This window comes from Tetrao urogallus (genome assembly GCF_951394365.1).
Source record: "Tetrao urogallus genome assembly, chromosome: 8".
NCBI classification, from domain to species: Eukaryota; Metazoa; Chordata; class Aves; order Galliformes; family Phasianidae; genus Tetrao; species Tetrao urogallus.
The window spans coordinates 23,022,130-23,048,849 of record NC_136821.1 but is presented as its reverse complement, the minus strand read 5'-3'; the positions used below and the strand labels follow the sequence as shown (position 1 = coordinate 23,048,849).

Here is a 26,720-nt window from a genome sequence, read left to right as displayed (position 1 = left end):
TTCCCCAAAATACAAGCAAGGTCACTCATCCATTACAAGTTGCACATCCTAATTGCTTTCAGAATATCAGTATTTTTTATTGCATTTTGTTAATACAAAGCAGAAGAGAACTTCTTGGATTGACTGAGAGCAGTCAACACAAAGACAAAAAAGCAATGCTTAAAATAAGGCACCTTTCTACAAGATGGGCAAACAGTAAGGAAGCAAATAAAATTAGTTTAAAAACAAAAAAAATTGTCTTTTACATAAAGATAAGGCTTTCAGTGTCAGAACTTTAAGTAGTTTTAAGTAACCTCATGTCGTTCAACCACTCTGCTAATAGTAACCGCTCCAAGAATTAACAGCAATTTTTACAACAGGAAATTTTCCTTCTTTTGAAGTGGCACTAAGTAACAGCAGTGGAAACAATTATTGGTTGTTTCAAGCTCTCAAAGTGTATCAGTTATTGCACAATAAATACCTCATAGAGGTCAGTGTTTGGTTTTTTTTTTTATTGTTGATGGTGGTTTTCTGTGATTTTTTTTTTAAGATAAGCTGAATGTGAGCATGTTATTTATAAATTGGTTAAGCCTGAAAATTTTCAAGTTTCGTGATACATCGCTATAAGAAATTAGCAACATAAAAATTTACAACAGGGAAATACAAATAAATACACAACCTCTCAGAGAGCCACAGTTTCATTGATGCTTTATGGAAAGTAATAAATGAGTTAAAGTGTCTAAGTCTTTATATGCGAACTCAAGGAAAGGCACACAGGCACACATCACAGAACCCAGCGTTGAACACAGTAGCCTATCTCAGCAGCTTTAACATCTCCTGAAGCAAAACCAACTTGACACTTCACCAGTGTATGCTGCCCAAAGCAGAATTCCACAGCCAACCTTACAGAAAAGAAAAGCAAGATAAATATCTAAATTAGATCAATATCTAAATTAGATTTTTGCTTGCTATGCTTGAGTATGCATTTTGATCATGTCTGTGGCAGGCAAATAACAAATCTTCTCACATGATGTATTCACAAGTGAATCATAAGTAATGGCTTGGTTTGGAAGGGACCTCAAGGATCACCAAATTTCCAACCCACTGCCAGAGGCAGGGCCACCAACTGGCAGGATCTGGCACTAGACCAGGCTGCCCAGGGCTCCATCCAACCTAGTCTTGAGCACCTCCAGGGACGGAGCATCCACCGCCTCTCTGGGCAGCTTGTGCCAGCACCTCACCATTCTCTCTATATAGAACTTCCCCCACCATCTAATCTAAACCTTTCCTCCTTGAGCTCAAAGTCATCATGGAGGACACAAAAAACAACGACAACAAAAATACTAGACCACTACATGAATGCTGATAGTAGATCAAACTACAAACCAAACTTTCTAAAGCTGTCCAGGATTATCAACATCCCTGTTATTTAATAAACTTCAGCACTGAGCACATCTATTTGAGAGGGAAAATAGAAACAAAGCAAGACTTAAGTTCACAGTGATATTTCACAAGGTAAGAAAAAAGGTATTCAATGAATTACTGAATGGTTCTAGCAAATTCACAGATTACCTGTAGTACCCATCTCACAGCTGGGTATCTTGCTTTGCAGTTGTGGATCTGCTTTGCGGCGATACAGCTGCTAACAATCCACTTACTATTTCTCGTCTTATTTCACCAACAATAGATTCCTTGATCTGAAAGGGATAGAGGAATTTTTCAGGTCAGTAAGCTCCGTAACTGACAGATAAAACAAACTGATACTGCAGACATGCTTGACATTATCAACATGTGAAAATATGTAACACCAAGAAGTCAATTTTTAAAAAATGCAAATGAAATAAGAGGGCTCCCCTTGGAAAAATAATTGTTAGCAATTTCAAAGCTGTTGAAAATCATATAAAAGCAAAGTAGCTTTATTTTTCTAGATGGTAAATACACTTGTGCTTTCCATTCAGAGTTTTTTTTTTTTTTTATGTTAAGAAAAATGTATTTCAACTATGCAAAGTTCTGAAAATAGCATTATGGGATATACACACTAAAAGCATGCAATATACTGGCTTTTTTTTTTTTTTTAAACATGAATTAACTCTTGAAAAGGAAGCAGAATCAATTTACCTCACAGAAACATTACACAGCAAGAAAGGCCCGAGTCAGTGAAGTTAGGTTGTAGTCCTCACAAAAATGAAGAGGAGGCTAATCTTAATCACACTTGTGGCAGCAAAAATAAAAATATCTTGATCATCCACTCAGTTTTGGATGGTCTTGATTTTAGGAAGTACCAAAAAGAGAGATGTGGTTATGGGGACAGGTGAGGAGGAAGACAGTGGGAAAATGTAGACAGGTGAGAGCTTGGCAGCCAGGGTCAGTCACATAAGCACTAACCAGCCTAGCTAGGCAATGCTGTATTCTTTTCCTTATCATGAAAGGCAAATAATTTCTTGGCACGAATAAGTGATCTCTAAAGAAGTACCATCTGTAAAGAAAATACCAGTGTCACTTCAGATGTAGCTTTCAAGTGCTTCAGGAGCTGTAATGAATGGGAGACTCAGTGCAAAAAAAAAAAAAAAAAAAAAAAAAAAAAAAAAAAAAAAAAGTAGTAGAAGCCCAAATTTCTAATCCTGGTTTTACTAGTAACAAAATCCCTTCATGTTCTGATGCCTCACCAACACCAGAGGAATAATATTTACTCAGATCTAGCCTTCACAAAGGCCTTGCCATGTTTGCGTAGCTCTTACCATCTCTGTGAACATCTTGCAATTATTCTTGTAAGCCTCCCTTTTTCCTGGTGCGTCAAAAGGATTAAGCAACAACGTCAGAAGGGTGGCAGCAGAATTAGCAATGGGTTATTTATCCTTGGTCCTCATTGGCAAGCAATTCAATCTTTAAACCATTAGTGGCAACGTTCCTCATTTCACTACTACTTTGCATCAAGCTGAAACTCAGACGCTGCAATATTGCTTTGAAACAGGTTTAAAGCTGAACTGCTTGAATTTAGCTGACAAAAAAGCCAGTGTTCAACAGGGCCTGTTTTACAGACAGCCACAATTCCTGATGATATCTATGCCAACACACGCACACACATGCGTAAAGCTTTAGGACCACTGTCAATTCAGTAAGTGCCTCCCAGACCTGGAAACTCGTAGAAAGAAACACACCGTACAGAACTACCAGCTGCAGCAGGTGGAGTAGGTTTTAAGAGCCCACAGAACACAACAGCCCAGCTATCCAACAAGTGTCGGCCACAAAACTCTGTTCACCTCTCTGTTCTGCTTCAGCATCACAGGGCTGGGTCTCCAAGGACACTAAAAGCTGGCATTCTATGCTCTCCTCTCACCGGATAGACAGAAATAAACATCACTTTCCAGAATAAGCGAATAAAAGCTTCCCAAATTAGCAAGTAAATGGTCTAGCATGACAGACAGTCTCGTGATGAAGCAGAGGCTGGAAGGGAAGCAGCTCCTGCTCTGCTCTTAACTCTTCCAATGACTTCTCACTCAACCTTGATGAATCACTTGAGCCCTCCGCCTCTCACCTCCCTCCTCAGACAAGGTCACCACACTCTGCTTCTGCTTTTCACTGCTCCTTTTGAGACCCAAGGTCATTCCTGCGTGACATTATATCGATTCTTGCACTGAGTCAGTCCCATGTGCCTGTCATGACAATTGCCAATATTTGTCTTCTTCCTTACAAGCAATTTAGGGCAAGGTGCACAGGACACAGCGCTCTGCCAAGGCTTCCTCTGTACAAAGGACAGAAGGCAGTCAATGAGCACACCAGCCGTATTTTTAGCAGATGAATGAAAAGTTGATCATTTGAAATAGGAGAAAACCCGCTCATTTACAGTACATACACTACATTAATTCAACACTAATATTTAATTTTGTATTAATAACAGAGTTCCACATTTATAGTACCAGAGTAAACCAGTAAACTTTTCTTGCTGTGAAAGAATTGCCATTACTATGATCTTATGCTACTGCTTATAATTAATTCTCTGGAAGCGAAATGTACGTCAGTGGCAATTTTGGAGATAGATCTTCAGTCACTGATGTAAAATGCAATAAGGCTTTTCAGAATCCTCTTATTCTTGATCTATGTATTCTAGAACTATTTTCTACTCAGTTTTCTCCTTGTGCCACTACTTCATGGCAGCGCTGACAAGTTTGCATGCTTGTAGTAATACGATGAGGAGTCAAACAGGAACAAAGAACAACCAAATAGACATTTACATTTTTTGATCAACATTAAGGCTGATGTAGCATTGAATGGAAATGAAAAAGGGAAGATTCTCAAATTGTCTGTAAAGACCTAGTACAACTTCCCAAACACTGATAGGAAAATTATACAATTTTTAAAGAATCACTTTATTAAGCGTCACTTATAACTGAGATCATCAGCAAAAATGACTACGTTATTGTTAAACAGAAAGCTTTTAAAGCTATCACATCTTCTAAACTGCAAAAGGATGGGGTGAGAGAGCCTGGTTTTGCTCCTAGCCACACTGTGACCTGCATGCCACATAGTAAGCACCTCATGTGATGATGACTTAGTGGAAGTCAGGCTGAATTTTCAACAAAACAAGCAGGCTGCTGTTTGGCATTTAACATTTCACAGTGTGAAATGCTTTTCAGAGGGACCTTGTTCATTAATGCTAAAAGTTAACATCAAGGTTTTTATTAATGCCAGCAAATAGTTGCAGGTCAAAGCTCACATATATTACAACCACCCAGGCATATTCTGCAACACTGCCTGCCTTCTCTTTCCCCAGCATGGGGTCACACAGCTACAGAGAATGGGAGGAATAAGAAATGGTTTAACATTTGTGAGTGCATGTAACAAGAATGCCTTCTGACAGACTTCTTTCTTTTGACAACAAAACTGGAATTCCTTTGCTAACAATAGAGCTACTTAAGGAAGACATTTCAATTTATGCTTTAGCTCTAATGAAGTACAAAAGATTTCACTGATCAGTATTTAATAGTTTTTGGCTCTGCAAAAACTACGAGTTACGAAGCAATGAAAAATCTAGGTTCAGAATCAGAGATGAACTGAAACAGGCTGCCAACAAAGCTAAACTGAAAAACAATCTCTCAGTGTGCTCAAACATTTACATAGTGTGTCAAGCTCAGTTATTTGCTGACTACTCATATCTGAATACTAGTCTCTCAGTTTCAGCACAGATGCTTTCAGCATTATGAAGTCCTCAGCACCATGAAATCAGAAGTACAATCTCTATGCAAAGAGTCTGCACCTCTGTTTGTTACCAATTACATTAAAAAGGAACTTCCACACGATAATCTCAGAGTAAGCATCAGCTGAAATAACCACACTTTGACTCTAGCTCCCCTTAATGTCTTTGCTGCACTTATAATACATTTGGATTATAGCTCTCTTTCCTATCCATTCCTCCTTCAGCAGCACCTCACTGCAACTTGTGAAATGCAGGTTTTTATATAGAAGGGCTGGACATGATACGAATAAAACATCCTAGGTTCAGTTCAGAATCAGCATCAAAGTGCAAGGCAAGACAAGCACCTCATGCCAAGTCTACTCTGAACATTAGACAAGAAATCACTTCAAAAAGGGGTAAAAGGAAAGCAAGTGGACCAGAAAGAAAATTTGGGAACTTGGGGAATATTATGACAAACAAGGCCTTTCCCAAGACTTCTTCCAAAATGATTACTTCAGGGAAGATGTCAGCAAGAGTTTGGAAGGGGTCAAAGCAGGAGTGTAAAACTACAGCATCACAAGCTCCACTGTAAGGATGAGGCCAGGAGGTGTTCAGTTCCTAATGCTGAGCACAGTAACGATGATGTCATACGCCCAGTGGTAGGGGACCAGGAGCTGACTGCAGTATCCGTCCCTCTGCAGGAAAATGCCACTGTCCCTAATTCATCCCACTGACACCAATGGCAAAAGGTACTACTCAACATTATGAGGTAACTTACTGAAAGCAGGTTTCCACCTCACTGCCAAACACCAGCAGTTTTCTCACTGTTAATACTTGTCTGAGCATTCTTCTTTGCAGTCTGAACTCTGATTAATTATGGAGTTATCCAAAGCTAAACAAGTTATACTTCCAGCCACCATCTTCACTCTGAACATTCCTTAGTAATGTACTTCTGCTTCACAGACCTCACAGTGCAAGTGTTAAGTGCCTACACATAGTAAAGCCTACAGCAAGTCATCCACTTTGCAAAAACAAGACACTGTAGAGTCTTGCGGTCACACAATGAGGAAAAGGATTCCTCATGGTCTAGTATACTCTGCCTTTTTTTTGTACGAGGGTGGAAGGAGTGGCAAATAATCCCTCTGGGACTGAAGCTCCTGCTTTATTGCAGGATAAGCCTGTCTCTCATCTGTTTTAAAGACAAAGCTGGTTTCAGTTATTCACAGTCTAAACGCAAGCAGACCTGGGTGGTATCTCTGCATTACAACCTGGCCTGTTGTATATTCCTGAGTACAGACATCTGTTTTCTTTCACAGGGTTTTATAACAGCACCATACCAAAGCTTCAAGGGATATGCTAAAAGCTAAGACTCTAGGGACCCCTAGCTAAAGGCTAAGTGACCATTCTTCAGTGAAGGAACAGGACTAGAAGTCATAAGTCCTCAATTCCTATTTCTGCACTCACAGCAGAGAAAGACCTTTCTCATGGGCATTGTTTTTGATAAAAAGTCTCTTGCTTTTTTTCCCCCCCATTTACACTACTCGCCGTAAGGCTTTTAGTCGTGCCACTGGCAAACAATGCATGCAATTTTAGTACTGTTTATTAACCTGGCCCACAAGAGAAACACCCAAGCACCCTCCTCTTTCATTGACTGCCAACAAAACTGGTCCAACAGCACCTGAAAAACATCAGTCAATATCTGAAATAATTTTTCATCTCAGTTCAGCCTGTTTCACTTACACTCCTGCTGTCATTAGTGGTTTGGTATAGAGGGACTGGGAAAGTAGTTTTAACATTTACTACAGAGTTTTAAGAAACAGTATTTCATCAATCAAATTAAATCCAAACTGGCATTTTAGCAGGCAAACAAAACAGAAATTTTCACTTGGGAATCTGAAATACTGATACTAACCCAAGTAGTAGAGATGGTAAATTTTTTCTTGCCTGGATTTATAATAGCAACTTGCTCTTCATTTACACACAAACCACTGTTATTGAAAAAAATTCTACTGCTTTACCTGAGAATAGAATTGTGGCACAGATACCTTAAGATAAGCTCCAAGTCTTTAAAAACAGGACAGGAAGAATATGGAGCCTTGGCTGGCAAATGAATAGAAATGTCCAGTGGCAACAAATTACACAGTTTGTCTTTAATTTTCAGTAAACGCCATTCAAACATTTTAGATCTCAACCCTTCTCTCCTCACCTCCCGTATGACTTGCTGCAGCTCTTCCTGCTCCACGCTTTTGTGGATTTCATCAAACGAAGGCACCAGAGTGACTCTCTCTAGCTTGTGCTCCATCTCTGGCTTGGAGTCTGCCAACTCCTCAGAGCTTTCCACCTGCTGTCCAGTGCCTGCTCTCACTGGGGGAGTTGGTGTTAAGGCAACAGAAGCTCTGTATAACTTCTTGCTTTGACTCTTAGACTTTCCTGTCAGCTCAGAGGATCCAACACCAGCTTTTCTACTTGCAGTGGAGCACACTGAGGAGGAATCAGAGTTTCCATGGGAGAATACAGACTCCGTACCCTCGGCTGGTAGATTTTCCAGTCCAAGATCTCCCAGTCCTAAACCCAGTTCAGACTTCAGAAATGATTGCTCTCGCATAAGTTCAGAGACCTAAGGATTGAGAAAAGAAACAGTCCTGAATAAGCACATAAAAAAGTCACATACAGACATAGCTATGCTTTCTTGTTATTTATTCAATCACTTACTCATTCCCTCCATGTAACAAATATGGCTATAAAATAAATATATGCTTTGACTTTACGACTGCAACAAAGAGGATCATAAAAAGGAATGGGCATTTTTGAAAGCCAACATAAATAAGAACTGTGGCAGTTCCCCAAGCCACTGACTTTTGCAATATGGATACATCCTGCCAGGGCCACTGACAGAGGCACACGTAAAGGCTTGATTTTGTTTTTCTTTACTAAAACAATTCAAGTTTGTTCTTTTTTTTTCCCACTCCCTCTGCAGTCTCTGAACTGCTTGTTTTCAATGGTTCAGGGGCTTACTCTGGACTCCTAGCATAACCTTCACAGAAAAATAAAATTTTCCCTAGAAAATTCACCACAAAGACATTATGCCAACTAAATACAAACATCTCACTTCCTCATATTCCTCTTAAAAACAAATAATACTTCACACCTCTTACAGCTATGATTAACTCTTAAGGAAAATGCAACTGTTCTTTAGAGAAATACTCAAATGATTATTTCCAGGGCTATGTCTCAAGTTAATCTCTTGTGACTTTTTTAAAAAAAGATATTAAAAAAACATTTGAAACACAACCAGAAAAGTATTAATTTCTTGGTTTTCTTAATAAAGCATACAGCACTACTTACTGGTTCAATGACATTCAGTGGAGAAGGGCACGATAGGTTATCAGCACTTCTGCTGCCATACATACCCTAAAAAATTAAGCCAGGTTAATACACTGGGGATTTTTTGCAGAGCTGCTGTAATCTAATATATAAACATGCCATGTCTCAGACTACTTTCTGTAACAGCAGAAACTTGGAACCAGGAAGCAAAGCTGGTTGGTGAAAATTTATTTCAGTCATTTTTAAAGCTGGCCCTCTTCTATAAAAGGGTTTACAAATAAGATATTATATGGTTCAAAGAATGCAAGTTTGGCTTGGACTCGCAGTAATGCCATATTTTCCTGTTCTTGGGTTTCAATTTTTTCTTTTCCCATGACAAAATATTGAAGAGGAAGATGTGGCCTGTGTTCCTTCTACAGAAGAAGACTGGCTAAGAAAGAGGAATGAGATCCATAAAAAACACATGACGCTTTCTGTTTGTGCTTCTTTTGTTTGGCTGATGACAGAATTGCAGCAGAAAAAGAGAAACAGTCTTCTGCTGAGTGAAAAAAGAGAAAGTATATTGCCACACCACCAATAAACAGACACCAGTAACCTCCCCCCCGGCAACTCCCCACTGCTCTTGAGCTGCTAGTGGAGTGTCTATACAAGCAGAACGACTCCCCATCTGGCTGGGAGCCACGTGTTCAGCTGAAGGAGCTCCGAAAGGCAATGGAAGAAGAGACCTGAAGATGACAACTGGATTTTCCTGTTTTTTTGGTCCATGGTTAGGCAGAGCTAGAGGGAAGCACACACTGTTTCTTGGGAGAGAAACAGTGCTTTTCTTGTCACTGCTCTCTTTTCACAAGTAAGTTAGCATAGGAGAACTCCAAAGAAATCATAACCATCCCAGGAAGATTTCAGACATGAGCACTACCTACCAAAACAGCACTACCTACCAGAACAAGAAAGCACTGGCAAAAGAAGCCTGAAATCTCAGACTCTGAAATCCCAAAAGTATGTATTGACACGTACTAAAAGCAAGAAAATCCCTCTGTTCACTCATCACCCTAAGACACTGAAAATTAAAATACAACCCGATAATACACAAATTGTCATTAGATTCCCAGATGACATTCCACAGTAAGAATTTTAGCACTTAAGAGTTGTTAACATTACACTGATGCATGTTACACTGAGAAAACATGCAATGCAAAAAATAACACTTACTATGTGTGTCTGAGGTCTGTAAGGGGAAGACATGTGTAGACTTCTCAGCTGGTCTTCCAATGCAAGCAGACGTTCCTCTAACTGCATCTCTAACTCCTGCAGCTCCATGCGGACAGACTTTCTCAAACTCTGCAGCTGATCAGCTTCATACCTGCACAAAATCCATTACGAAAAAAACAATGGCACAAAGAACCCAAATCACAGAACAGAGCAGTAATCACATTTCTTCTCACACAGTTCTGAATTTCCAAGCAGAAGATACAGTTTGACCCAGAAAGAATGGTCGAAGAAGGCCAACAGATCTAAATTATATTTACTTTATAGTCAGTGATGAGCTGATTCAACTAAAGTAAATAAATTAGCAATTTCAAATATTATTCCACATCAGCTGCTGCAACGCATGGTCAACAAACGTAGCCAGAATAATGAATGCCATCTGTACCCTGCTGCGTGGCCACTGCACATTGGAAAAGTATCTGAATGCTATGATGTTATTTTTATTTATTTATTTACATCTATACAGAGGAGAAGGAGAAAAATCCAAGCTGAAAATGCTTAAGACTTTTCCTCTCAAATATCCTGTGCTCACATATCCTATGACACTTATAATCCTTAAAATCCACAGATGTAGAATCACTCGGCAGAAGTGAGGAAACAAATATCAATTAATAAGAAATGGAATTAGAAGAAACACAGGGAAAACAAACTCTAGAATGAAGAGGTGTAAGGATGAGAGTAGACATGGGTTTTCTTGCATAAACTCAGTTCCAACCCTCCTCAAATTGAAACTCATAGATTTTATTGCTCTTCTTAACGAGACGATCTGCTCTTCTGAAATAAATGAGTACCCAAGTATTTATTTTTTTTTAATATAATTTTACCTTTCCTCTTCTGTCATGTGCTGATAAACCGTTGTCTGTTGACGTAGCATAGCCAATTCCAAATCCATCATTTGAGTTCTGAATAAATTTAGGTTTCGCCTTACCACTTGTAGCTCCTGGAAAGTATTCTTAGGAAAAAAACAATAGAGAAAAGAAATTAAAAAAAAAAAAAAAAAAACAACCACAACCTTATATGGAAAAAAAATAAAGTATGGAGTCCACCACCACATTTGCTCGGAACCTCTGCAACTTCAGCACATAGACATTCCGTGTCATGAGATATTAATTCAATAAGACATTTTCAGGTGTACCATACAAATCCACGAAAGTATTTCCATGTATTTAGATTGATTTGTTTTTGACACTGTTCGCAGGATAGAATCATCTCTCTGAAGATGGGGAACTGCCCAAGGATAGCACACACTACAGTACATACATACATGATGTTTCTTTTTTATTTTGACTAACTGCCAGTGTGTGTAAAGTGTCACTTACTTCATAGAGAGGTAGAATGGATGATCTCTGAGTAGTGTAACCAGTGGCAGCTGAAAGATCCTGACCTCTCATCACTGGATGCTATGGGAAAAAAAAACATTTGAAACAGGAGCGTCAGTCTCCTTCAAGAACTCATCTTCTCAAATACTCAAATAGTCCAAAAGCAGCCAATGTTAAAACACAGTCTTTCTGGCCTCTGATTTCTGCTCTCATTGTCAGCATTGCAGCAGGAAAAGGAAACTCAGCAAAATGGCAGTGCCAACTCTTAGAGTGTGCACCAAAGTTCTGTAATGCAAACAAGTTTTAGCTGGAAAAAAAATTAACCCTGTTTGATACAATAAGTAGGAACAAAAGGTAAGTTCTCTGACTTAGACATCGGTGCAGAAAATGCCTGGTACAGACTACTGAAAATCCAGTAGTCCCAACTGCCTTAGCTGACAAAAAAGTCAAAAAGAACATAATGGAAAACAGATCTGAGTAAATGAAAGTTGTCCCATTTTCAATGATGACCACAGTCATTTGCTCTGGGATTTTGCTCCGCACTCAGTAGTTGTTTTTTTGGTTTTTTTTTTTGTTTTGTTTTGTTTTTTTTGTATATGCTGATTTTGTGTTTGTTTTTATTAATCTCACCATATTGCCTACATCCAAAGACCCTTGCATGCTAATGATCTCCCATGAGAACAAGACTGTTGAAGAATTTCTATTTGCATGTTGCATCAACATCTGGAGCAACCAGATAAAAGACAGAGGCTGTTACACATAGAAATGTGGCACAGCAAAGAACAGGGGAAACAGCAAAAATGTGTACCTTTTCAAACATGAAAAAGACGGCTTGTCCAATCTAATTCTGAAAGAATTCAAAAGAACTATTGACACACCATGGAAAATTTGAAGCATGTCCATTCACTCAAAGAAGCTTTGTTCAAACATGATCACATCAAGGACATGCTTTGTTTTTCCTCTCCCAGTTTTCTTTGTTTGGGAACAAATCTACTCTTCCTTACCTCTTCCAAAAACACAGGATTGTGTAGTTGAAATATCTCCTATTTTTCTACAAGAAGCTGAGTACACTGTGGTACAAATTCAATTTTGGCTGTAGAGAAAAACAGCACAAGGAAACTATGTATTGAAAACAACAGTTTTTCACAGAAAACTCAGTACCAAAAAGGAACACATCCCCCAGAATGGGACTGGTGTAGACAAATCACTTGAAGGGCAAGGAGTTATTACGCCCTCTAATGCTAATGGAACTTTATTTTTATTGAACCAGCACGAACAAGAGATCTGGATGTAATATAGTTTTCTTTTTCAGCAGATTCAGCTAGCATCCTGCAACTTTACCCTTACACACAGCAAGACTGCAGTTTATACACGCAAGCGAATTTTATAAAGAAAGTTAAGTTCTGCAACTGCTTCCTCCCAGGCATGCTGTTGGCTACTTTGAGCAGGGCCAGCTCAAAAAACTTCAGGCATGACTAGCCTCAGGTTTTGGACAAGGGACAAAACAAACAGAAGAACAGGAGGTCTAAAATCAGCCCACTACTGCCCACCACCAGCAATAGGGTGCAGAAAAGCAGATGATTGTCCTTGATTAAAAACGGCACAGAAGACACTGAAGTTTAAAAAAAAAAACAAAACAAAACAACAACTGCATAATTGTCATGTATTCACATATTAACAGGCAGGGTCTGCAAGTGCTCTGTCCATAGAGCCACTCCACAGAAGCTTGCAGGCTCCTAAATTGGATTACCACCTCAGACAATAGCAGTATAGAGATGGTGGAGCAGAGACGATTGCTAATAAAAGGAAAAGAGCAGAAGACATCACAGAAGCCAGCAAAAATACATATACAAGGGCTGCTCTGAAAGTAATGCTTCCATTTTATTGTGTTGGCCCACGATATAAGAGGCAGTTGTTGGTGATAGGGCAGTAGACCTTGAACCTTCCCACCAATATTCCATTACATTTTGCTGCCATGAGAAAGACGGCAGTAGAATCTGACAAAATGGTGTCTGACATGCAAGTATGTATGAAGCAAAGATGTGTCACTGAATTCCTCCATGTGGAAAGAAATAACCCAATGTCATTCATCAACACTTGCTGAACATTTATAGAGACCAAATAGCAGATGTTGGCACAGTGAGGAGGTGGGTGGTGCTTTTCATCAGTAGCAACAGTGATGTGAAAGACAAGCTGCATTCCGGACGGCCATGCAGATTTTTACGAGCGCAGCATGCAGGTTCTTGTTCACTGCTGCTGAAAATGCATAGCCAACAGTGGTGGCCATATTGCAAAAGTGTTTTTCAGCTGAGAATTTTTTTCTACCAAACAGTGCTATTGTGTTCTTTTTAATCTGTTGCAGTTTCCATGAAGAAAATAGGAGGCATTATTTTTGGACCAAACTATGTACATATATACGCTTACATTCTAAAATGTTTCTTCTCTGACTATTGAGAAGATTCATACAGTCACTAAAATTCCACACACTGTGACAAAATCAATTCTTAATAAAAGGCTGATAACCTCAAGATTACACTGCTGGCTCCAGAGTTGAACGTGCTCAATACTGACATAAACCAGCACAGAAACATTAAGTTGAATGAATGATCATCATTAACATCATTAGTGAAGTCACAGGACTTGTAATGAAAAAGAAATCTATCAGTTATCCAACTGTTATCCAAGAAAGTACATCAAAGAGAAGTGACATGCTAGAGCACCATTAAAGGCGATAAGTATTTTCATATCTAAAGCTAACGACTATTGCTTTAAAATAACTGCTTATGAGGCATAGACTGCTCCTTCCTCATATGTAAGAATAACCATAAAAAAATAAAAAAAATCAGTTAACTAATGATCTGGATCAAGTGCAACATGAACAAATTCAATACAAAAAAGTAGCGGTGCACTGGACACTTGGTGACCACTTTAAAAAGAAGCTCCTGAAAGAAGTAGCAAACCTAACAGGCACAATGCATTGTTTCGTTTTTTTTTCTTCAATTTCATATGCTACATAAAAGAATATTTGGGCTATCATTTTATTTTTATAAAAATAAAATAAGAAGCTCATTTGCTTTCTCTTACCTGTGAGAGGTTCTGCAGAGAGTTTCTGATGTCATGTAGGACTCTGCGAAGCTGCATTTCCACAGTGGAGGGTGGATTGATGGCATGAGGTCGATGAGAATATCCAGAGTGCCTTGGAGAAAAGGGACAGCTGAAGGGCGAAAGCAAGGCACTGAGGGAGGAACCAGAGATACTCGGGACACTGTGGGTGCTAAGTGTCCTCATGTGCTCACAGAGTGGCCTGTCCAGCCACTCAGCCGGGAGGGAGTGCAGGGAGCACGTTGACTGGGACATGTGTGCTGGGGTGTGTAGTGGGCAGCTCTGTCCCCTGGTGGGACTGGATGCCTCGGACAGTCTCCTGAGCTCAGCCTGGGGCACTTCTCTTTTAGAGGATGAAGTTGCAATGAATAGTGTGGATTTGCACACAGGCTGACTGGTAGCTGCTTTATCTTCCTGTTTGTCACCCTCAGAAGTCAGTTTTTCATCTTCCTCCATGTGTGTGTACTTGTAAGTGAAAGAAGGAGGACCACACAGAGTCTCTTTTCCTGGAGTTAACTGGACATTCACAGAGGACACCACTTTCACTGGATTCAGTAATGCAGTTGGGAGAGATTGAGATCGCCTTAGAGGATAACCTGATTCAGCCAACCACTGTCTTTGTTTCCTCAGGAGATCTTTTGACTTCAAGAAGGAGTGCCCAGCCCTTGAGTCAGATGTACTGATGACTCTCATCCGAGCTCTTTGCAAAGCAACATGAACCCTGTCCAAGGACGATGGGGAAGAGCTGTCACCTTCCAGAGACTCCAGTGACTTAAGGATATGATGTGTTTGGTACTGAGGAAACTCAAAAGTGGTGGCATTATCAAGATCGCTTTCATCACTGCCTTCCTCCAGAAGCTCCAATTCTTTCTGCTCACTGGAAATACCTTCATCTTTAGAGCTGCCCTCTCCTCCAACCATCTTAAATACATGAGATGACTTACTTTCTTCTCCATTATTTTGTTCAGCTTCATAATCACAATTTCTTTTATCGTCTTTCCTTAGGTTTTCAGAATATGCCTCTACCCTTCCTTTCTCTACTTGAGAGTCATCATCCTCTTCATCGTCATCCTCCTCCTCCTCTTCCTCTTCTTCCTCCTCAAACTTATTGAAACATGGCCGTTCTTTGGCTATTGGTGTCTTCTGTTCTTCACTATGTGATGTCACAGTTGTCTCACTGTCACAGCTGTCAGCACTGCTTCCCATGCCTTGCAAAGACTCCTGAACCTAGGAAAGATTCAAGGCAGCAAATGAGAGAAAGAACTGGAGACTCAGCTCCTGCCTTCTCAGGAATCAGGCTAACAGCCTAAGTCCATATTCATTTGGTATTATGGTGAAATAATCAAAAATGTAGTTGGTACAGCAGGTGAAAATTAAAGAATGAAGAAACCATAGTTTCAGACTGATTAGAAGCATACTGAAGTACGGCACCCAAAAGGAGGATGGGAAAAGAAAAAGTAGCCAAGCCATTCACACTCTTTTTTGATTTGACAGTAAATATTACTGCAAAAGAATAAATGTAGCAGCAGTAAAATGAAAGTATATGTTTTAGATAGCAATGCCAAAGGGTTATCAGACTGGAGGTATGTGGCATCTCCCTTCCAAAAAGGTTCATACTCAGCATTGAAACCAAGGATGGTATTAGGGAATGCACACAAAGAAGTGGGGAGAATTTTGGATTGTAGTGAGATTCCAAGAATAGGAAAAACAGTTTGCGATATGCTCAGCTTGTTCTAAGTTGTGGAATTGTTCAAGACTGGGAATCTAATACTAGTCTGCTAGCCTCCATTGATGACTGAATCCAGCACTTTTACCCTATTCTGTCTTTATTAACACACCTTGCCCTTCTCATTCTAAATTATGATTTAAATTCCATATCGCAAAAGGATGCACTTTCAGAGCATAGGCATAAGTGAACTTCTAGTTTAATAGGGAATAAATGACAGGAAAAGCACTCATGAGAAAGGAGAAGAAGAGGTATACGGATTGCAAAGCACATTCCTTAGGTCAGCATGGTTGGCTGATATATTTAGAAGTACATTTTCATAAGAATATGTAGTAAAAAGTACAGTTTTGAAAATTTGCCATAGCTGTGATGAACTGGGTAATTTAGAGATGCTTTTCATATTTCTAACTTGCACCGTTCTTTCTGCTATTAGCTCATTCTAGAGCAAATACTTACGATGCACATTGTGCAACACTTCCATCTCCACAATCTACAACATAATTTCAGTCATGAAAGTCATCACGTACTTAACATTGCATTAAAATTTGTATTAAAATTTGTATTAAATACTACATATGTTCAGATGGTGTTCAAGTCAAATGCATTAAAAGAACGGAAGACTATAGCATTTGGGTGAAATTAGATGTGCTACAAGTGTGCTTAACTAATGCTCCATCACACTGCTTACCTACAAAGTCAGGCAAGCAAAATTCAAGTATTTGGATAGACAATTTTCCTGATTTCTTTGTTAACACGAAACTTCCCTACTGAATACCCACACTTAATGTCAAAATTGGGATGAAAGGAAATGCAATTCCAGTTTTTCAGCTTTTTCTTGAATTTCAGAGGAATGTTAAGGCTGCTAGAGTCAATTATTTAACAGTAGATGGCACTAACTTACCATACTTTTAAGAAAACAAGATGTACACCCTTCTGTATCCCCTTCATCTTTTCACAGGTTCTCTTCACTAGATGCCAAGTTCTTTTTTCCTAGTCTCATTATTCATCCCTATTTTCTAGTCAGATCAGTACTTGTCCTGAATAAAGGAGTGCTGGTGGCAGAAGAGAGCCTAGCAACTCCATGGCATAGATCTCACACAGACTCAATACATCTTTTCAAAACAGCATAATAGAAAGCAGAAAAATCTCATCACTTTGCAGCCAGCACAAACAAACTCCGCTAGTCTTCCATTGAAGAGGCATTTAGATGCAACACACTTTTAACAGGCACTTAATCAGGTTTTAACCTGAGCAAGCAACTCTAGTTTGAGACTGCTAGCATGCCTGTCAACTTACTTCAGCATAGTTCAAATTCAGCTAAGAGTAGAATTGCTATCTCAAAATTTTTATGCTCATTCTAGAAACTCATGCACACAATTTCCATTATTCACCGCCACTCTTGGTAAATGTAAGTTGATGCTTAAGGGAGACAAGTGGCCTAGTCCTGTTGTTGCTTCCATTTTGGCACTCAGCAGACATAGTAAGCAGAAAAGCACACAGTCCCAGTACCAAAGCTGAGAAGCAAGCTTTGGTGGATGAGAACCTCCTCCTAGTAAGTGCCAAATAGCTTTTAGAACGTTTGGTGTGTTTTGAGCAAAGTCTCACACGCGGTAGCATAAAACAAGTCCAGTAGCTGAAAGCCACTAAAATGAAATTACTGGTGATACCTGAATTCCCACTTCCATATATTCTGCATCATAGTGATTCAGGTCCCAGAAAGCTACCCAATGGCCTTCATCCAGAAGTTGGCCAGAACCTAACTTGAACACATCGCTATGTGAATGTGTTAGAAGAGGCAGAGAATATCATTGCTAAGTATCAGATGAAGTTGCTGAACAAATGTGTGTAGTCACATAAGCATCCAGCTGAACAAAAGCCTCCCTTAACACTTGAAAGTTCTGGTCAGTATCACTTGAAATTCCAGGACTGAGAACAAAGGAACTGGAATGGGAAAAAACATAGGACTCTGAAGATGGACTAAACATCAGTATACCTACACAGCAAAGTTAGTATGAAAGTGTTTTCTCTTTCTGTCAACTTCTAGCAAGAATATAGAAAGATATGGAAAAAAAAAAAAAAAAAACACCCTGAAAAGTAAAGTAAAATAAAATAAAATGACACAAGAAAATGAAATGAATTTCACATTTTCACTAGAAAAGTTGTATTAATCACCTTAATCTCACTTCATGCACAAGAGGAATGGACTGCACTTCTGAAACCTCAGCCAGTAACAAAAGATATACCAGAAATAGCACACAGGAAATACTGAATTTAGAGCTTATTCCAGGCCCAAGTATACTCCGACTCTCCTACCAGAAAGGCTTTAAAATTTTAACACAGCATAAGGGACTGTGCAGATCCAATTCTGAAAATGAGAAGTTTATTAGAACCTTGACTGACAGTCACAGAAGATGCCAAACACCAGCATACCTTCTTCCCTCCCCACAACTCTGCTCTGCCACAATAATCGATGCAATGCCAGCCACAATATGGAAGACTTACCTGAAGCTGATTAAATGGAGAACAGTCTGTGGAAGAATCCTCAGCAAAGCCACTGCTATCTGAGTGCTGACTAGCAGTCCGTAAAAGCTGATCTGCTTAAAACAAAGCAAAACTCAACTATAGTTCATTTGCAGCTCACCACCCTTTAAGCCAGTCACATTCAACATGTGCTTTTCTTTTACATCAAAATAACATTAAGTAGATAGCCCTACTCCTTTTCAAATTCCATTTTTAACAATTCATTTTGAACAAGACCTGCTGGTTCCAATCATATGGAGTGCAAAACCTTCCTTCACGCAAAGCTTTACTTGTGCAACTTTAAATAGCACTGGCAGAGGAACCTTTTTTCACACTTTTCTCTCCTGTTTTGTGGAAAAACCACACTCACTGATGTTGCTACTGCTGCAGTTTTTCTTCCACCAAAACTGAATCACTGGTTAACTCTCATGCATTCGTTGGAACAGCTGCTTTTGTACTGACATGCACAGATCTGCTACCCCTCCTGATCAGAGTGATAAAGGGGTTCACTGCCAGCCCAGACCATCTGATGCATCCCAAGGAACAGAATAAGATGAGCAGAGAGCAATGCATAGGCCTGAGAACTGCTAGAGACTCCCCTCCCTGGTTTAGTGGCCAAACACAAAACATTTCGAACACACTGACTGGCAATCAGCCAAAACACACTCTCAGCCCTCATTCTGTACACTGGAGATAAGATCCTCCCTGCTTGCTCCTTTCTACTCACAGTAGAGAAGTGTTCTAAGAGCCTAAAAAGACACCCAAACCCTTGAAGCTATCCAAGAGTGATGTCTTCTGGTGCAGGCGCTGTACCACAGAGCTCCCTGGCCAGGGGATCTCTGTACACCCCGCAGTACTGTGCCACATGGCACTGTTGTTCTTCATTGGACACAATGTATACTTCCAAGTGTAGGGTTTAGCTCACACCATTATGGCCATCTTGCTCAGAGTGATAGCAATCCATCTCACCTCTAAACCTCAGCAAACCTATAAGAGCTTGGCTACGGGATGAGAGCACAGCAGCCCTCAGCCTCTGCACCCCACCACCTTTTCATGCCTTCACAGAAGCTCACTGTTCTACTCTCTGTAGCTGAAAACAGGATTTTGCCCCACATTCCTTCCACCACTTAACTGTCATCATATAATTAAACCCAGTTCACAGCTCAACGCATTGGAATGCATTGTGAAAACTGTTTTAAACTGCTGGATATTCAGATCTAATTTTATATTAAAATTATTAATTTTGTAGAACATTTTACCAATGCAGAAATAAAAGTCTGCATAGGCACAGAAACTGGTGAACAGCTGGTCAGGGAAACTGCCCTTTCAACTTCATCAATGTTTTCATACAGCTTTTAGGGAGTGCCTTTCAAATTATGCAGCTACTGTGTTATCATGGTGGCCACAATATCCTGCAATGATAAACAATTTTTTACCACAAGGCAGACGTCCCCACCCAGCTCCTAGTAAAGACAATAGGAATTACTTCACTCGAACTGGCCTGGCTCTTAGCAAGCACCCAATACAATGCACCAGTGCATACACTGGCATCTGGTTTCATGTACATGAAATTTATTATTGCTCAATAAAAATACTGACCTGCCTTTCTATTTCTTTCTTAGTCATACATCTGTAAATACATACGCACACGTGTACATAAACATATGTCACTAAAAAGGAAATATTAGATATATGTACATCTCCCTAAATAATTCTCAGTCTCTTAGGGAAGAGTGCACTGAAGTTAAAATCAGGGCTTTATATCATCTTCCACAGGGTTGGTACTTTACAGAAGTGACTTGACAGCCTTACCTGCCACGTACTGCCACGTAAATGGTCAGTCAACACCAGAGGCACTCATACCTGCCCCAACATTATTATCCATGGCAATAAATTAGCACCACATCAATAGAATCAAACCACCTTGGTGCCTCCAATAGATATAATGTAATACTAATGCAGCCATCCTTTCCTGTTATAAAGGTGCTAGGATATATATTTTTTTCAACGTTTTAAATAAAATCAGAGAAATCAGAGAAGACATTTTTTTTATAAGCATGAGTGGTCTTCCTCTACCAAATCTTTGCCTCTTGCAAATTCTCAGAATTCTCCTTGATATCACTACCATGTAAATGAAGTAAAAACTTTTAACAAACAGGAATCTCTACTTCACAAGTGAAATGATAATGTTTGGCTCCATAAAGATTGGAAATATCAATTTTTAGACTGCGATACACTAATATATAGCGGTATCCATCCTTCCTGTCAACTCCTGATCCAGAAGTACCAACCTGCTCCATGTCACTTGGATGCTTTTCAGATTCAAGCAGATGAGGGGAGAAGATTAATGTTTAGTCTTTATTTTTTAAATTACAAAGTTACATTTAGATCTTGACTAAAATGCCCCCTGGCAGCAGAGAATCTTAAGACAAAGAAGTGCTAACCAGCCATGGCTCCCCTCTCCTCACCCTGAATGCAGAAAACTCAGCACAAAGGCCGGAAAAAAGTGTGGGAAAATGAACCACTCAAGATGAAAAAAAATAAAAGTAACAATCAAACTCATGTCCCAGTTAAACTGAGCACGAGACACAAATGCCCCTCGGATGATTGTTTTAAGTTGCATAAAACATCAAATATTTTTAGGCACTGAATACAAGCCAGAACAATGTGGGTATTCAAAATACAGCAAATACGCTGACAAAGTTCTAAGCAGGAACAGATGATGAAAAAGAGGTCTGTGGTTTACAGAACATGAAAGCACAGATTAAACAGATTAAATAATTCATCTATTCTGTATGTTGTAAAATAACATTCAGCTACCAATAGACTGACAATTCCACAGATCCAAACAGGCCAATCAAATACTCATATGTTCCGCATCACTGCTGCTGACAAAGGAGGACAAATGCATGGAAAGTGCCTGTGAAAGTCTTTAACATCTATATTTCTCATAGCTACGGTATTGATAAAGCTCTAACATACTCTGATTTTTGTGTGATTATTAATAAATTGACACTCCCAATATAGCTTTGAAGTATTCCATTCCAGGACTTAAGACCTGCTGCTCTTATTTCCCCCCATACTGATCACACACTGCAGCCCAGCACCATCCAAACCAGAAACTCTTCAAAGTCCCCAGGGATTTCTTAGCTTCTGGATATACACACACAGATTTCTGCAGATACTAAATCTGTTCCAAATGTTTTCTTCTCACTCCCCCATCTCCAGTCTACTTCTGGAACTTCAACCTCTAAAAGGCACAAAATACAATAATATGCTGACAGGAAGTGCCAGTGATCTGCTTTCTTCATTTTTAAGGACTACATTTTCAGAATTAGTTACTGTTTTTGACTGTGTGTGTCAGATGCTTTAAACGAAATAAGTTTGTCAATCCAAAATTTGACAAAGCTACTGATGGCAGCAACCAAACACTCACAAAACACAAAGCTCTGAGAATATTTTGTTCTGTATGTGTGCCTATATTTGTCTTGTCAGGAAGAATTGTTTTCCAGCTAACAAGCCTTCCTTCCAGATAACTCTGCAAAAGGTGAGTGTTTTTTTCTTCCTTAAATGCTGGACATTTAACAGCGCTGTGTGTTTACAGTGCAAAGCACATGAAGCTTACTGTGTTCCTAAAAAAAGACCCAAACCTATCTGTGAGCAAAAAGAAAAGATATACACATTTGAATTGTGCAACAACAAAGAACAGAATGCCAATTTGGAGCGTAATAAATAAACTTCAGCTCAGCACTGTTTAGAAGACACAACCTAAAAAGCACATCAAGATGGTACATCAATATGATTCAGAATTCTTTGCTTCTCCATAACATATTTAATAAGGACACTACTACAGCAAAACAATCACTTAGAAGCCACTCTGAAGCAACAAGCCTGCCACTTATAACCACAGCTATCCTGACATTAGAAATATGCTCTGATGGGGAGTCTAAGCCACAGTAGCCTCAGTGCTGTTCAAGCATATGGTAACACACTCCAGAAGGTTCTTCTAACTCAGACTATGATTCTATGAAAATCTTTTTCTCCTTTCTTAATTCAAATAGCTCACACCTTACTACACATACTCTTAAAATGTGTAAAAGTTTTACACATTTTAAATTCCAAAGTGTTGTAAACACCAGGGAGAGCACCCACAGCCCATAGTGCAGAAGTAAAATTGCACTGCAAGGTTTGTAACATTCTGTACTGACCAGCATTAAACTAACACTGCTAATCAACACAGAAGTACCTCTAAAGGGAAAAGAAAAAGGTACAAACTTATTCTGACAGAGAAAATATTTATCTGGAACAAACATTTGTTAGGGATGCTTATTTACAATAGAGCCAGCAGCACTGAAGTAGTGAGTCTGTATGAGAATCAACAGCGGAAATCACATTGTAAATTAAGACCTGCAATTGAATTTCGTGTTGACCTGATCTCTCATGACTGCTAGCCAGAGTACAACTTCACGTTCAGACACAGCAGCAAGCATTTTCAGAGAATGACCACTGACACTGGATGACTTCAAATTTGATGAGCATCTGCTTTCTGAGAAAACAGAAACCTACATCGTTCACATGAACAACCTGAAAAAATAAGTACTATTTTCATGTTTCAAGTAAGCTCCCCACCACACACTTTCCTTCTAGGCAATTTCACTAAGACCTGTATATAGCACCACCATACACTTTTCACATCTTCCAGGTGAAATAAAAAATTGGTCCCAAACTGATTTTAGTGAACATGCAGACTTACCAACAGCATCAATATCCTTGTGAGACAAGTTATCTGAGAACCCTAGGCAATACTGGCATGAGGAAAAACTCTCATTGCTAATCATTGCCAAGCACATTCAGAAACAGATGGGATATACTAGCTGGAAGATAGGAGCCAGCACACCCTGCTCCTGCCACACTAGAAACCCAATGCCAGAGCTGCTCAGTACTTTTCAGCAGGTATATATTGATTTAGTGGAGGGTTGTTTGTTAGGGTAGTATGATTAGGTCATGGTTGGACTCAATGATCTTTAACGTCTTTTCCTACCTGAGTGATTCTATGACTCTATATGGGTTCTTATGGGTTCTATGAGGGTTTTTTTTCTTGCGTGGAGCAAGAGGAGGGTACCTCCTAGTGGGAACCAAAAACATAAAATTGACATTTTAGAAGAAGGAAAATATATATGTGTTTTTAATCCTCCTTGACTGCAGCTCCAAGTTCCATTAGTCATCTTTCTCTGAAAAACTGTTTTTGTAGCTGCCAAGGCCAGGGAAATAAGACACCTGACCTGTAAAGAGTGCATCTCTGTCACATTACCTGCACTAATCTATTACCCGAGGGCTTTAACCACAGGCAAACAATTGTCTGAAAGCATGTAATCATTAACTTTAAAATACAGCCAAGGGGAAAATGCTGGGAACAGCTAGAAATGCAGTTTCTGGTGGCCTTTCCTTGTAGCCTGTATTCATGACAGAGTGTGGTCAGATGCTGGAAAGGGCTGCCTAGGGAGGTGGTGGAGTCACTGTCCCTGGAGGTGTTCAAGAAATATTTAGATGTTGTATCTAGGAATACAGTTTAGTGGGATGTATTGGTGATGACAGGTGGATATTTGGACCGGATGGTCTCAGAAGTCTTCTCCATCCTTGGCGATTCTGTGATAACAGGAGATGACTTGGGTGTGCAATTCTGTGTTGCACAAAACACTGCTGAATTTGTAGCACAACATAACCCTAGTAGCCAATCATCAACCTTCAGCACAGAGCCCAGAGCATGCTCAACCATACTAATGCAATTCAGCTGACAGTTCACAAGACTCAGTTCATCTGCAAAAAGGCAAATGAGAATTTCCGTGCCTTAAGAAAATTGCCTGTGTCTCTCTGCAGCATCTTACATTGATAGCTATGCTGTTTCACCAAGAACTAGCATGAAAGCTAGGTGTCTTGCTAAACACAACAAGCTCTAGTTCTTTAATTATACATACATTTCAGAGAGCAGATTTCACTTTCCAACTTTGGGTAAGAGCCAGTAACAGTCAAAATTAAACATCAGTCTTTTCCCTCTTTCAAAACCATAAAATATAAATAACAATTGCAGATGAAAGCACATGTGAACCACAAGAGCCAGTGCACATTCTGTCACATGAAGGAATACAATTTCCATGTGCTTACTAGTCTTCTCTGCAGACAGCCTTCAGATAGAACAGTAGCTCACTGGCAAAGGCTAAGCATATCATGAAATTTAGGTTTAAAACAATATAATTTTAGTTTAAATGGATATCTTAAATTACAGGATTTGCTAGAGGAAAAAAAAATCTCAAAATCTGAATTAACATTTCTGCTTCTCTGAGCTATCATCAATGGCACAAAAGTGCAAACAGGCAGTGAGGTTACAGCACTGTCATCTTGCCTGTAATTTGGTTGCCACTTTGCAGTAATGTTCTGTGATTTAACTGAAAAGGAAACCCAGATTTATTTTTTTTTAATTCTAGAGAGAATTTTTAGAAGTTTAAAATGCATGAATCAGCATTTCAAATAGGGAAGGAATCTCAGCAGACTGCTGTCTCCTAGAAGTTGAAGTCTACTCACCTTTCCTTGACTTGGTCACTGCCAATTGATGAGAAGCTGGAACGTGTGGTAGATCCCCCTCTGTACTCTGGATCTATTGAGAAGAGGAATATTTTGTGAGACCAACTGGATATGTTCCTGTGCTACTCCAGGCTTCCCCACATTACTGCTTGTGGAAATACATCTTATGTATTCCAGTAAAAGACAGGAAGATAACATGCAAAGTCATGCAGATTTCAACTGGGAAACATACAACTACATGAAAATTAATCCCATTACTTAATCGCTTTGTGAAACAGCATTATTAAGAATGCATTTCTTTGACAGCCATTCAAATGATTAAAGGAATACGCCTAAAATTTAAACAGGAAGGCCTTTGTTTAGCTCAAAAGCTATCATATACTTTCTGTTGTCGGTGCAACAGAAAAGATCCTCGTGGTTCACATAAAAGCTTACATGCTCAGAACCCCCAGTCCAACTAACTCCCTAAGACTCCCTCCTAACAGGCTGCCTATCTATTTGCAAAATTAATGACATTTTCCTTTTCAGTTTTGATAAAATTAAAAATGCAAAATCAGCACACTAACAGTTGGAAGCCCAAATTAGTATTTGGCTAAAGGAGAAACTCTGTTTGTATCAAAATCATGTGTATAGCAGCCACAAGAGTGCCTTCTCTCAATGACAAGGATTTTCAGAAGCACTTGGCCTGAACTTCTCACTGTTAATAAGTGAACAGCATTACTCTTATATAATAAAACGAGAAACTTCTATTCCTTTAGGAGACAAAGTCTGGATTATGAAAGAGCTAAATGATTAGTTTGACAAAAGCAGGGGAGCATAGGAAGAGTTCATCATTTAAGTTTAGGAAAATACGCATGTTTTTAACTAAAAAACATACAAAACCACACATATACACAAAGCCAACCAAAGAAAAAAAAACAATACCAAAAGCAGGAATAGTAAGTAATCTTACAAGCCCTTCTGATCAGACTAGCCGTTCAGGAAAGATATCTTGATTTTCTTAAACATTCTGGTTTCCGATGGCTAAATTTGCCACCTCCAACCCAGCAAGCCTCTTCTTATCTAAAAAATTTCCACCTCCTGTCCTTCGCTAGCAGACAGCATCCCAAAAAGTGCGCAGAGAACTTGTTCTGCCCCATCCCTTCAGCCAATATTGATGCTGGTAAGCGAACTTCGTGCTCTAATTGGTCATCTCAGGAGAGGGAGTCTGAGGGAAATCCTGCCCTGACTCACTCCCACACTAGCTATCTTCCCAGCGACAGACTTCCTAATGGCACGCAAACCTCCAAGGCATTCATAAGCACGCAAAGAGCTTCCTTGATATATCTGTCATCTTTCTTATGCATATCAAGCTGAGAAAACTTTGGAAGGAGTTATTTTCAGTTTCTAATACAGCATATTGTTCATTAGACTCTGCTTAAGAGACATGCAAAAATAAAATCAAGCTGCCAAGTATTGTTCTAGAGTTTTTGTAATAAAACTGAACCCCTCTACCAGTTGATACGTATATACTAGGTTGCATAAACAAAAATTCACCGCAACTCCAACCCACATCATATGTCATCATGCCAAAACAGCTGTGTTTATGGACTGGCATCATTGCAAAGTGTGTCACCCAAAACTTCGCAAATGCATTGCAATTAGGTTATGCAGAATTTGGTAAGCATTATTCACTTCACAGCCCTTTATAGCCCAATTTACTCTGAAAAAAATATATATCCTTTTCTTTGCT

The 26,720-nt window shown here is 39.4% G+C and overlaps 1 protein-coding gene across 1 annotated transcript in view; it reads right to left on the bottom strand.

Moving 5' to 3' along the window:
* Positions 1-1,565: 1,565 nt before the first annotated feature.
* ITPRID2 (ITPR interacting domain containing 2) overlaps positions 1,566-26,720 on the bottom strand; it is a gene marked incomplete at its 3' end in the record, with an annotated part of 38,438 nt that continues 13,283 nt past the window's right edge. The window contains exons 8-16 of the mRNA XM_079538948.1: positions 24,989-25,061; positions 18,392-18,483; positions 14,146-15,390; positions 11,062-11,142; positions 10,567-10,694; positions 9,686-9,836; positions 8,498-8,563; positions 7,359-7,769; positions 1,566-1,676 (exon numbers count right to left, since the gene is read on the bottom strand). Coding sequence (XP_079395074.1) covers positions 1,566-1,676; positions 7,359-7,769; positions 8,498-8,563; positions 9,686-9,836; positions 10,567-10,694; positions 11,062-11,142; positions 14,146-15,390; positions 18,392-18,483; positions 24,989-25,061 — 2,358 coding nt within the window. The remainder of the gene's footprint in view (positions 1,677-7,358; positions 7,770-8,497; positions 8,564-9,685; positions 9,837-10,566; positions 10,695-11,061; positions 11,143-14,145; positions 15,391-18,391; positions 18,484-24,988; positions 25,062-26,720) is intronic.